General features: G+C 41.9%; 1 protein-coding gene across 1 annotated transcript in view; it reads left to right on the top strand.

The window, feature by feature from the left end:
• The window catches only part of pcdh15b (protocadherin-related 15b), a 79,270-nt gene extending 67,396 nt beyond the window's left edge, over positions 1 to 11,874 (top strand). Inside the window, exons 25-34 of the mRNA XM_030773742.1 lie at positions 522 to 662; positions 1,724 to 1,851; positions 3,880 to 4,095; positions 4,920 to 5,008; positions 6,345 to 6,521; positions 7,532 to 7,750; positions 8,397 to 8,405; positions 8,575 to 8,685; positions 9,808 to 9,813; positions 10,554 to 11,874. Coding sequence (XP_030629602.1) covers positions 522 to 662; positions 1,724 to 1,851; positions 3,880 to 4,095; positions 4,920 to 5,008; positions 6,345 to 6,521; positions 7,532 to 7,750; positions 8,397 to 8,405; positions 8,575 to 8,685; positions 9,808 to 9,813; positions 10,554 to 11,874 — 2,417 coding nt within the window. The remainder of the gene's footprint in view (positions 1 to 521; positions 663 to 1,723; positions 1,852 to 3,879; positions 4,096 to 4,919; positions 5,009 to 6,344; positions 6,522 to 7,531; positions 7,751 to 8,396; positions 8,406 to 8,574; positions 8,686 to 9,807; positions 9,814 to 10,553) is intronic.
• The last annotated feature ends 573 nt before the right edge of the window (positions 11,875 to 12,447 follow it).

Raw genomic sequence — 12,447 nt, 5'->3', positions numbered from 1 at the left:
TCATTGAATTGAGACAGGTAGTCGCTTAATTAAAGCGCAGTTCTTAATAAGCTAAATTTTTAAAGGCGCTATAAAGTTTTAAGGTAATCACTATGTCCTTCATGGTGTTTCCCAGTTCAAGCTACTTAGCTAATAAACCAGTGATACAGAAATGAATACTTGTCAGGAATACTGGCCTACATGTGTCAAAATGGGTGTGAAGTATTTGAGTGATAAGGCAGTGTCCCAGTACTCTTCCATGTCACTGTTTCCTAATGTCCTTTCCTAGCTCCTGAAGGTGCTGAAGCAATACCTGATAAGCATAATGGAAGTGCTCCACTAAGACTTTATCATGGTTTTAATTATCCAGTGTCTCAAGATTAGCAGTCAAGAGAGCAAAGGACACTCAGGAGAAACCCTTCAAATGTGGCAAATACATATTGGTCCCAGTTCTGGTAACTGCTGGAGTAGAATGGTACGATTGGTTCACAGGTCATTATAAACGCTGTGACTGAAATGAGTCGCTTTATTTCTTTCTTCAGGTGAATTTGCACTGAACAACAACACAGGTGTCATCACTACAACCAAGATGCTTGATTACGAGAGCAACAGCAGCTACGTGCTTCGTGTGGAGGCTGACTCCATGAGGGTGGTCTCCTCTAATCTTCGTGCCCCCTCCAAAAGTGAGTTGTCACTCCAGACTAAAAGCCTCTCTTAATGTTCTCCATAATGGCCCCAAAGCTGTCCTTTTTTTATTTTATCATTGTTTCATGTGGAGTAAATGATGGCCAAGAGCATTTTATGTTTCTAATTTCACAGGGGAGTGACTAAAATACTTTTTTGGCAGATACTGCGTCTTTTCTCGCGTAATTTTTAATACTGCAAAGTTTAATTGCCTTTGACTTTCTGTCATCACTATTCAGTGAAAATGAAGAACATTACACAGACCTTTGCTCTGTAGTAGCTGTTATGAGAAATGTGTTTTGAAGTGGAGTGTTTTTGATTGAGTAGAATCAGACTGCTTGAGGCATGAACTTATTTGCTCTGTTTACATGTATATGTTACACATTTGTAAAAGACCTCTTAATGTCTGTGACTGATGTCTATGTGAGTTGGTGCAGGGAGATCAAAATGAAATCAAATTTAAAATGAGGAATCTCCGTTGCATTGGGGGAAAAGACTGGGATGGTGCATGCATGATTCAGTGATGGCAGGATGAGGGCATACTCGCAGTTTAATCATTTGACTGTGGGAGGATACGTGTTAATATAGTGCGTGGATGGAAATCTTCCCTGCTGCTCGCTCATATGTAGGTGGTACCTGTTTACTCCTGTCAGGAAAACATTTTCTTTCTCTGAGGAGCTTTTATGTTAGTGATTGAAGACTGTGTGTTAAGAGCGGAGCAGGTGCCCCCTGCTTAGAGGTAGCTCCAGTTCAATGGGCCAAATGGCACATTAGCTCCTATGGTCTCTCATTGTTTTCATACCACAGCATAGTGTACTGATTTGACATTAAATGCTGGGATAAGACACAGTGAAGAAATCTTGTTACAGTGCTTTGAATTGTAGAGAAACATATGCAATTTCAATTCAAGTGGAACAGCAGAACACTGAACAGGCAGAAATGTCATCTCCGTGAGGTCTTACTGATGCTTACAAAAATCTGTAAATATTTCCTTTGGAGTATTTCTATCGCATGCTATTCAGGTTTGACATTCTAAAGGATTACATTGTTGTGCTTGCAGGCAATACTGCTAAGGTGTTTATTGAGGTACAAGATGAAAATGATCATCCTCCGGTTTTCACGCAACCTCTTTATCTCGCGGGTGTTTCTGAGGACGCCAAGACATTCACGTCTGTTCTGCAAGTCCAGGTAAAACCGTTCACTTAAAATGAATTTTAATAGAATTTCCTCCATTACAAGACGATATAGCACAGGGTAGCACAATTATATAGATAAAGACAACAAGTTTGGTGACGGTGCTTAGCGAAGGATATTACACTTACTTAGCAGTCTGGATCTAGACAAAACAACGCTTATATTTGATTGAGTACGTGTGTATTATAGTTGTTTTGTTGTTGTTGTTGTTGCTGCTGTAGTTTTAAAATTTTACCCTCTAAGGGTAATAGAGCTGTTCTTTTCACCTCGGTCTGCTGTGTACCAGAGGGTTTTTGCTTCAGTGTTAAAGTCTGAACAGCTGATGTCTGAAAGATTGAATCCTTTCAGCGTCCAGTGGCAGCCCATAAAATACCACAGCCACTCAGGCTCCCTGATACACATCTCAACACAACTGTCAATGGGGTGAACAAGTCTACCTCATACCATGAAAAGAATATGAATCAAAGACACTCATACATTAGTGAGTTTTTTCTGGGGGTGGGGGGACGGGGTGTTTGCCATATGTAGATTGTGTTGTTCTCTCTCCCGTCCTCACAGTTAGCTTGCTTCTCGTGGGGAATTTGCTGGGCGTTTGCAAGGCGGTCTGAATGTAACAGAGCTATACCTGCACAAGGTCACTCCCAATAATAAACCTAATGACTGACAAGTGTTAAATCAGTGGCACTCAGTCAGAGCACTGTTAGCCTGCACTGTTAGCCTGCAGACAAGACCACTCCGTCACTCACTCTCCCACATGTGGATTGATGAAATATGGAGTCTGTATGTTCTCAGAAAGATGATGTAATGTAATTCTGTTCTGAAAGCCTGTGCGCTATGCCTGTATTTATAAACCTTATTTGACTAGACCCATTCTTGTGATAATCTTTAGACCATGAGGTAGAAGACTTGAGAAAAGTGCTGGTCTCATTTCTAATGTCAATGTAACCAGTGTTCAAGTTTGTTGTTTTTCAGAGTGGTATGAGTAGTTAGAGGTCAGTATGATTCACTTTCACATACGTACTCACCCTATCTTAGGTTTCCACGCTAATGGAGAATGCAGACAAGATCCTTCTATGGATTTTTGTAAAAGCAGCTCAGCATCCAATAGATTAGACTAATCTACTTTCAAATCCCTCTTTAAATAGTTTTAGGAGGGAAAGAGGGGAGAAGTGAAACTGTTGTGCGGTGTGTCAGCTCGGGAGAAATGGGCTGAGATAAGAAGAGATACTTGTACCTCTACCACAAAAACAATTGCAACATAGATCAAACACCTCTGTTGTCCTACAACCGTGTTGTAGCCTGATCTGATAATTAGTTTATGTGATCTATCTCTTCTTGGAGAAAACTGTTGATTGTGTCTTGATAGCTTTTTTTTTTTTCTTCTTTTTTTTTTTTTGCTCTGTGCTAAACCTTGTGTAGGGATGATAAACAAAGGTGTTTCTTTGTGAGAAACAATTCAATTTCACAGGCGCTTGGCACTGGCTCTGCTTTGCAGGGGCATTTAAAAGTTCTTGCCTTGAATAATTGCTCAGAGACCTTCCCTTGTTAGGCTGGCATGATCAGTCACAATCACAGAGCTACATTTAGCGGCACCCTGACAAGGACGGCAATTAAAGGTTGAAGTATAAACCTTTGCTCGCTTGGACCTTTCCTATATGACATGGGTGACAATATTTAGTAAAGTGGGTCTCCAAGCGTATTTAAAATATCTCATTTGTGCTAATGATTCAGATGAGGAGAGGGCGCACAGCTATCTTTGCTGCTTTAGGTCTCCCAGATGTAAAAAGGCATTATAAATCAATGTCACTGCAGAGAAGTACCAAGAGTGTTCAGCTGAGCTGTGCATAGTGGTAGTGCTGTCCACTGCATACCCTCATAGATCATAGCTCAAATCCTCCCCCCAATGGCAAGCAGAGGAACTGCAGGAAACCCGCACAGATTGGGAGGGGGTGGGGGGTCCGATAAGTATCTTCTTGTTGTTTCTTGTGCCTTTGGTAGTTGATCCTCTCTCTTGTGTCACAGGCTCTGGACAAGGACACGGGGAATTACAGCGCCATGCAGTACAGACTGATAATTCCTCCGACGGCCGACGGCAAGGATGGCTTTGTGATTGAGCCTTACACGGGTGTCATTAAAACCGCCATTATGTATAGGAACATGCGCCGATCTTACTTCAAATTTGAAGTCATAGCCACAGACAACTATGGGCAGGGACTAAGCAGCAGTGCACAGGTGGTGGTGAGTAGAAGCCCTACCCCTTAAAAACCATACAAATGCATATTTTATTGTGATGTTTTTTTAGAGACACAAGCTCATTGCTGAAGGGCAGTGCTGCTCCCTTTTCTTAGTCTTCTTACCCTGTCTGTTTTATTATCTGGTTCAATATTTTAGCACTTACTTAGGTTTGCACAACTCGTAAAAAAAAAAAGTCATTAAAGGGCAGTTCAAACTCATGACTGGCCGTATATCATGAGAGAATGTGGAAGGTTAGTTTCAGTTATCCTGCTCTGCTGGATAAGAGATAAGGCTTTGTGAGGCTGTCCTGAGCAATATATATTGCTAAATAGGGATTAACCATGAATTTGTTAGCTATAGGTCAAAATGCTGTTAATGCTATTTGTATATCCATAAATCAATCTTGGCACTAAATTTCCCATGCCAATTACAGTGTAAAGTTTAAATGAATGTGTATTTCTTAGCTATCCCTCCTGCTCTGAGGCTGATGCCAGTTGGACAGCCTCTAGACAGATGTGGACAGCTGATTAAGCACCACAAGACCTGTTCCACTAACTGGATCTTAATGAAACAAAATGAAATAAAATGGCTGGGAAAGCATGCCGCTAGTAGAGCAGACTCAATTTGTTTAAGTTTTTACTAATTCCTCGGGGAAGGCTTATTTCATGGACACTGCACTGCACACCACTGCAGAAATTTCCCTTGTGGCTCTTGCCTTTGGAATTAGACCCCCATTAAAAGGAGGGAGGTGAGAAACAGCATTGATTAAGTCTTCTACAAGGGGGAGTTTTAAACAGTAGGCTTTTCACTTGTGTTTTGTTCTCCAGGTTTCAGTGGTCAACCAGCTAGATATGCAGGTGGTCGTGTCCAATGCGCCGCCCACTATGGTGGAACAGAACAAAGATCAGCTGATTGGGTAATGTATGCAGAGATAGCTGACTGCATTAGTGAAAAAAATGGCAACGAACACACAACGATCATTTCTCGGCAAAATGGTCCAGTGAACCACAAACAGCTTAAGTTGATATGTAAATGAAACACTCAAGCGCACTTAACTCGCGCTGTCGAAGGGCTGTGCAGATGTTTGCGGTGTGGATACATCAGTGGGCCATTTGATTCCGTTGGCTGCTGTCTACGACATGATTGAGGATCCCTACTGTGCGATGTCTGCTCGAATAAAAGCATCAAGAACAGCTCTTAAATTCAAAGAGAACAATTAAGGAGTGTTCTGTCCCTTTAACAACCGCTGACAAGTGCTCAGTATCCGTCTTTTTTTTTGTAGCTGTCAGGTGGCAGTAACGATGATTACTGGATTTCTCCTTACAGGTTATTGGGACAGACAGCATGAGTGGCTTATATGTCACGGGACTCACAGAAACCAGTCCAGAAGGTTCACCCTGACAAATGCTGTCACCCTTAAGCCTTTGATTCTATGTGACTGTGGAGCAGTTACTGGTCTGCTCCTCAACCCTCCTCATTCCATTCCTCATCTCCCAAGAGGAGGCCCATCAATATAAGCTCAACTCCACCCCCCCACCCCCCCTTTTTCTTTTTTTTTTTTACTTACTGTGGTCTGCCATAAGAGGGGAATCCAGAGTGCAAGAGGCGATTGGCTGAAGATGGCTACCTGTTCTAAAATGAGAGCTTGAGATTCTCAGACACCCACTGAGAGACAAGGACATTTCCTTTGAAACAACATCATCTGAAACACTTGAGCTGATGTCTTTCAGCTTCGTTTCTGCTTGATTGCTATTCAGAGCATTCTCCTTAGTATAAATGGATTTTACTAATATATTTTTGGCATTTTAGGTTGCACAGGCATATAGCAGCAATTTCTTTACATGATAAAATAACTGTTTCTCTCGTGCATTTATGTGGGTAGCTGTGTGCTTGTGTGTGTAATTAGTGATAAAATGATTTTTGCTTTCATGTTCAGAAGTACAGGTAGATTTTACTTGTTATTTATTTTCACTTTATTTGTATTTTATTTTCTTTTTTTTTTGCGTCTTTTCAGTACAATCCTGTATTTTTTTCCCCGTGAATTCAATTGTCTTTTATCCAGGAATGAACTGAATTTCTGACGATAGTGTCTGACACCAGTGAAAAGTGATGTGAAAGCAGCTTTGCAGTCAGATCTGGAGAAAATTGCTAAGATTACTACGCCGCGGTACTTTCGTTGAGACCTGCCAATGTCTTTACCTTAAATTTCCCTGAAGTATCTGATGATTAAATCTCTCTCTATATGTGTGCAGAATTTTAGAGCGCTATGTGCAGGACCAGATCCCAGGGGCCAAAGTGGTTGTTGAGTCCATAGGACCACGGCGCTTTGGAGATGGATATGAACAGGAGGACTACTCCAAATCTGACCTAATGGTGTATGCCATCGACCCACTGACTAACAGAGCCCTCTCTCGACAAGAGCTGTTTAAGTAAGTGTCGTCTATTCTTTGACCAACTTGGCTTTGACCCATCTTTATCCTCGTGCTTTGGTTGACCTTCCCCTTGACCTCTCCTTCAGTCTGGAGCTGGTCTGTGTCTGGAGACTCTCTTCAGAGAGCTTATTATCATATAAGCTCCATTTGGAGTCAGATTCTCAGTGCAGTAATCTCAGCTTTACTTTCTCACAATAGAAGCCCCAGTAAAGTGGCCAATGTTTTTCTTTCTGGAAGGTGCTTTGCTTCTTCTTCCAGCTCTCTCCACTTTTTCTGAAAGCTAAGTTTTCCTGTTACCGCTGTCGCCTGTCCCTTTAATGCATATTTTTTATAGAAAAAAATTGCTTCCATAAATTTCAGGGCATTTAAGATCTGTTAAAAGCTCTGTGAAACATACATCAGTAAGAAAGGGTGGGTGTGTATAAGCACATTCATCTATGCATGGTACTCCTTTTCACTCCTTCTCACACCTTTTCAAGGACTGAAATTCAGCCGCAACACCAGCTTGTGATGATGTTACTGAGACAATTTATTATTTTACTATGGTTTGTAAATTGTTTTTCATCCTAGGGCTTTGAGAAAAGGTGACATATGAGAAATGTTTGAGAAATGTGTTTGTTCTGTCTTAGTAATTGATAGAACTTTCTGTTACTGAACAGTTACTGGAACTGCAACTGAATTTTACCACTCAGAGTCATATTGTCTTAGAAGTCCTTAGATGACCTAGATGTCTTTAGAACTCTTTGAATGCGCCACAGAAAAGAATTTCTTCTCCCTGAGGTCGTTATATTAGCAATCACTTCCCCTCTAAACCGCTGTTCATAAATTATTATTTTAAAATACATGCTCTTTGTTAATTATTTCTAATTTCCTTGTTTCTACCCAATTTAATATTTGTTGTATTCACTATATCTCATTGAAACAACTGGGAACGGTCGATTTTTTTTTTTAAGATTCCAGACGGAAGATGAGCGAGATGTTGCCGAACTATATCTGTTGTGTTCCAGATTTCTGGATGGAAAACTGCTGGACATTAATAAAGAGTTTCAGCCTTACCTTGGCCGGGGTGGCCGCATCCTGGAGATCAGAACACCTGACGTGGTGGAAAGCGTCAAGAAAGCCGTCCAGTCGGTGGGATACACAGAAGGGGCACTCTTGGCTTTGGCCATAATCATCATCCTTTGCTGCATTCCAGCAATCCTCATCGTCATTATCACCTACAAACAGTGAGCGTCTGCCAATTATTGCTCATCTCAGCTACCAGACTAACTAATGGCTATTGACTTGTGTCACTTTTAACGTTAGAGATATTTTGTGAATCTTATTAGGGGGATATCTGCATTCAGAACTCCAGAGGGATGCATTATACAAGACATGTAGGGCCATTTGTCTCTAATTCACCATGGAAACACCTTTGAGATCTGCGGTAATCTCCTGTTTCCACACCATGAAAGGAGATTAATTAATGGCAAAACAGACACATATTCTAGACTGATTGTTGCAGTTAGGGGCAGGTTTTCGCATTTTGTGCTCGCAAGCACCGTGGCATATGGCAGAGCCGAGAATGTTAATGTCCAGGGCAGTGTAAGTGGGGGGATATGTTAGAAGGTGACGGAAAGAAGGATTTAAACAGATGGGAATCAATGAATCTTCTAATGGAATTATCCTCAGCATGCTCTGCACACTCAATGTAAATAAAGCAAAGTTAGAGCCCAATGCCTGTAAGCTACGCCATTTGTGAAGTCTTTATGTGTCTTTGATCATCATACTGACGTCAGTAAGCCCTATAATGCCATGTTGTCATTTATGATGTTGTTGAGATAAGTCCTCACCAATTTTTTATTCTGTCCTTCGCAATGCTGCAATCTGCAGGTTCAAAGAGTAAGTGCCCATCAACTTATTATGATGCTATGCACATTATTTCACTTGTAGCTGTGATTTTTTTTTTTTTTTTATGGAATAAGTGCATTTGGTTGTTTAAATGAACAGCTGTGGTACACCAGGAGCCTTTTGAACTCTGATGATAATAAACATTGTTGGTCATCCACAGGCGACAGGCGGAATGTGCCAAAACCGCCAGGATCCAAATGGCTCTGCCAGCTGGCAAACCTGGAGGAGCTACTACCAGCAATCTTTACGAGGAACTGGGCGACAGTACCATGTAAGTGTGTCTCTCATATGTTTTTTATTAATTGTCAGTTTCTTCTGCTTAGCCGAGAAAAAATTGCTATGTAGCACATTAAACTCTGCTTTTTTTTTTTTTTATGTAACAGACAATTGGGTTTTCGTGCTTAAACGCCCTCCCAAGAGATGTGCACATTAGTTTTGTGTAAATACATGCAATACATTCAATATAATGTACTAATTCCTAGTGCTCAGGGGTTTTTTATCTTAAGAAATGAAGAAGTCATTAATAAAAATTGTAAGAATTATATGTGAAAGATTGTAGGACGCCTCCTTTCAGTGCAGTTCTACAGTATACTGGACTGGAGGATCTATCCCTCTGTGGCTCAGTATACCCCCCACAGACCAGTGCTGGCATAATGGTATTTCAACAGCAAAAAAAAAAAAAGAGAGAGAGAGAGAGAGAGAGAGAGGGAGAAAGAAACCCTGTAAAATTAAAAATGCAATGTCAGTGTATAAGATTGAGTACTATTTTCACAAGACTCATCGGCATTTACTCCAGAACCAAGAGGTGACATTAATGTCAGCTGAAGTTAATTGAAATTCAAATTGAAAATAGTTGTGATGAAAAATATAACTAATTGTTTCTGGAAGAGGCTGAGTGGCTCTGGTACATTATGGCTTCTGCTCTAATTAAGTATGTTAATAAGTAGATATGACTAAGAATAAACAGCTCTGACTTTAGCTGCGTGAGTGCTAAGGGCAGTCTGGGGTTTCTCCAGATGAATAATAGACCTCAGGTTTTGCCTCAATGCATCAAGTCTGTTCCTTTTGCTGGAATCTTATTGCCCGTAATATTGCTGTGATATGGACTGTAGTCAAAGTGGCTACATATGTTCAAAACAGTAAAATACCTCCATGTGAAATTATTTCAGGGAAAGTGTAGCATTTTAATCATCACCACAACACCTGCGGTTTCAATTATTTGTTTGTCGGGTTGGATTGTCGGTCCTCTTCCTCTACCAACCGCCGATTTTACAATATTGACATTGTCATGATTCTGCTCATTTCATGATCTTATTGCATTTGATTTGTTCTATTTCATCTATTCTCTCAACTTTACTCCATTATTTCCATTATTTCCTGTCTTGGACTTCAGACCTAAGTAAGTGGTCATCTCGATGCTGTTTTTGTCAGTTTGTTCATTTATTGTGATGGCCTCTCCATGTAGTTTTGGCTTTGGTTGCTTTCTTTCAACACATCCGAGCATTAGTATTTAATCCCTTGTTCCAGTAGAAGCATTTCACCGTTTAATTGTATTTTTAACTGCAAATTAGTTGTGCTGTTGGAGAAGGAGCAGACTGTTGTATGTACACATGGCGACTAGTTTGAAGCAGCTTCAGCTTTGTGATTCGGTATAGTCTATTGCAGAGGGGATGGTGTAATTACACTGTAAAAAAAATGGTCAAAAGCATGGCTGCTGACCAAAAACCATAAAATCACGATAAAATGCCGTAGATTCAATTAACATACCAAACCAAACAATGACAGTAGTTTAACAAGAAAGAGAGTTACACAGATGGTTAATGAACAGAAAACCTCTTTTTCTAAAGATGAAAATCTGTTAAAAAAAAAACATGTTTGTAAGACATTACAGACCTATATACATTTTAAGAGTAGTTGTATAGCTGTGTTATCACAATTAATTTGATTAATATTTTATGTTGTTTGTCCATAACTGCAGTGAATGGCTCCCCAAGTTCATAAATGGCTCTAGTTTGTGCTGGTAGGATTTAGTTGCAAATTTAGCAGGCTTTACCTCCCCTTCCCCTATAAATCCTCACCCTCCGTCAGCTACCTGTATTAATCTCCGCTTTTCTCTGTCTGCCATTCTCATGAAAGCAGAACTAAGAGATGTGTGCTAGAGGAGGGTGATCGACAGAGACTCATTAGTAAGTTCGCCTCACGTGCCATTGCCGCTCACAAGCAGTCCAGCGCGAATGGTATACTGCTCAACAATTTGCCCAAGTCCGAGAGCAACATCACGTTCCTCTCTGACGAGAACCCAATTACTACCACCAACCCCCTGTATGATGAGGGCACGCTCAGCAGCCCGGATCACTTTGGGAGATCCTCCAGGAGACAGGGCCTGCTGGGCTCGCACCCCACTCTAAGACGGGGTCTGAAGGATTCCATCCTGGGTCACTCGTGGACGCTGCCCTCCAGACTGCACAAGAGGGACATGTATGATGCTCTGCGCAGACAGGTGGTGATGGACCCGGTCCAGTGGGAACTGCAGCTGCTGAAGACGGAGATGAAGGACAGTAAGGAGCAGTTGGACGGGCTGGACGGGCTTGAGGACCTGGGCAGTGAGACTGTGGAGCCCAAGCTGACGGTGAAGGAACAGGCCAGACAGTTTGAGCAGCAGGCACTGCAAGAGATGAGACAGAGGCAGAGTCGTGATTCGAGGGGCTCGCTCTCTCCTGACTACCTGCTCTCCCTGTTTGAGCCTCCCCAGCCGTCCGGATCTTCCATGTCTAGAGACGGACCCCCCGCCATCATCATCACCCAGAGTGACGGCACTCCCCCACCCAGCCACAAGCCCACTCCGCCGGTACTGCGCAAGTTCAACAGCAGCTTGTCCAACTATTTGGATGCTGAGTCCTATGAAATCAACCTGGAGATCATCCCAGACCCCCCTGACGTGCCCGCTCCTCCTCCTCCTCCGCCGCCTTCCCCCCCTCCACCTCCCCCTTCCTCCACTCCACCCCTTTCTCCCACTCCACCTCCGCATCCTCCCCCTCCACCCCCACCTCCACTACCCCCCTCCGCCTCTCCAGTGTCCCCACGCCCGCATACTGCCTCTCCATTCGTCCTCCCCCCTTTACCTTCGGTATCAACCCTCCGTCCAGTGTCCTTACGTCCAACCCCACCACCCCCACCAGCGGAGCCAGAGGCTCCGAGGAAGGAACTGAAAGGGATACTTAAGAATATCCAGAACATAGCAGACATAGAGAAATCTGTTGCCAATATGTACAGTCAAATAGACAAAAAGCAGAGGCTACCGAAGATCGTCCCTAACCCACAAGTGTCTGTGGAATCAGAGAGCAGTGAGACAGGGCCAGCTGAACCCGTGACAGAGACAATACAGCAGCCCAACCAAAATATGAGTTCTATTGTAGAGGAACTGGAGAAGCGCTTCCCCTCTCAGTCCACTATTTTGTGATTTTCTCTCTCTCTCTCTCTCTCTCTCTCTCTCTCTCTCTCTTCCCCTCTCTCTGTTTTTTTTTTCTCTCTGTGTTCTCTCTCTTTCCATATGCCTCTGTTTCTTCCCCGTCAATCTCTTTCTGTTTCCCTTTTTTCTCGTTCAGTGACTATCATTGCATCTCTTTGTTGTTTTTTTTTTTTGTTTCTTTTTGTTCATTTGTGTCATTGTCCTATTTATTTTTTGTCTTTCATCAGTGTGCTCTCACTTTGTTGTCAAATCTGTGTTCTTCAAAAAATGTTGTTTGTGTTTTTTTGGGGTTTTTTTGTAAAGGATTCATTTTTAAAGTCAATGGGATGAGTGAAGCTGTACTCCCATGTAATCATATTTTATTTATGTGGTCAGAAATGCGTGAGTGTGCATGAGATGAATGGATGATGAACTGTATTTTTTTTTTTCTCCGTAATTCATAAAATGCATGTTCATTGTATGTTAGACGCTCTTGTTATTTTCCTCCATGAAAACAGTCATTTTGTCTCTTTTGTCTGAACGTATGTGTTCCATAAAACTTTCCATCAAATACCTCTATCTCTA

This window comes from Chanos chanos, chromosome 5 (assembly GCF_902362185.1).
Source record: "Chanos chanos chromosome 5, fChaCha1.1, whole genome shotgun sequence".
Classification (NCBI taxonomy): Eukaryota; Metazoa; Chordata; class Actinopteri; order Gonorynchiformes; family Chanidae; genus Chanos; species Chanos chanos.
Note: the sequence above shows the minus strand (reverse complement) of the source record. Positions and strands in the feature narration are given on the sequence as shown.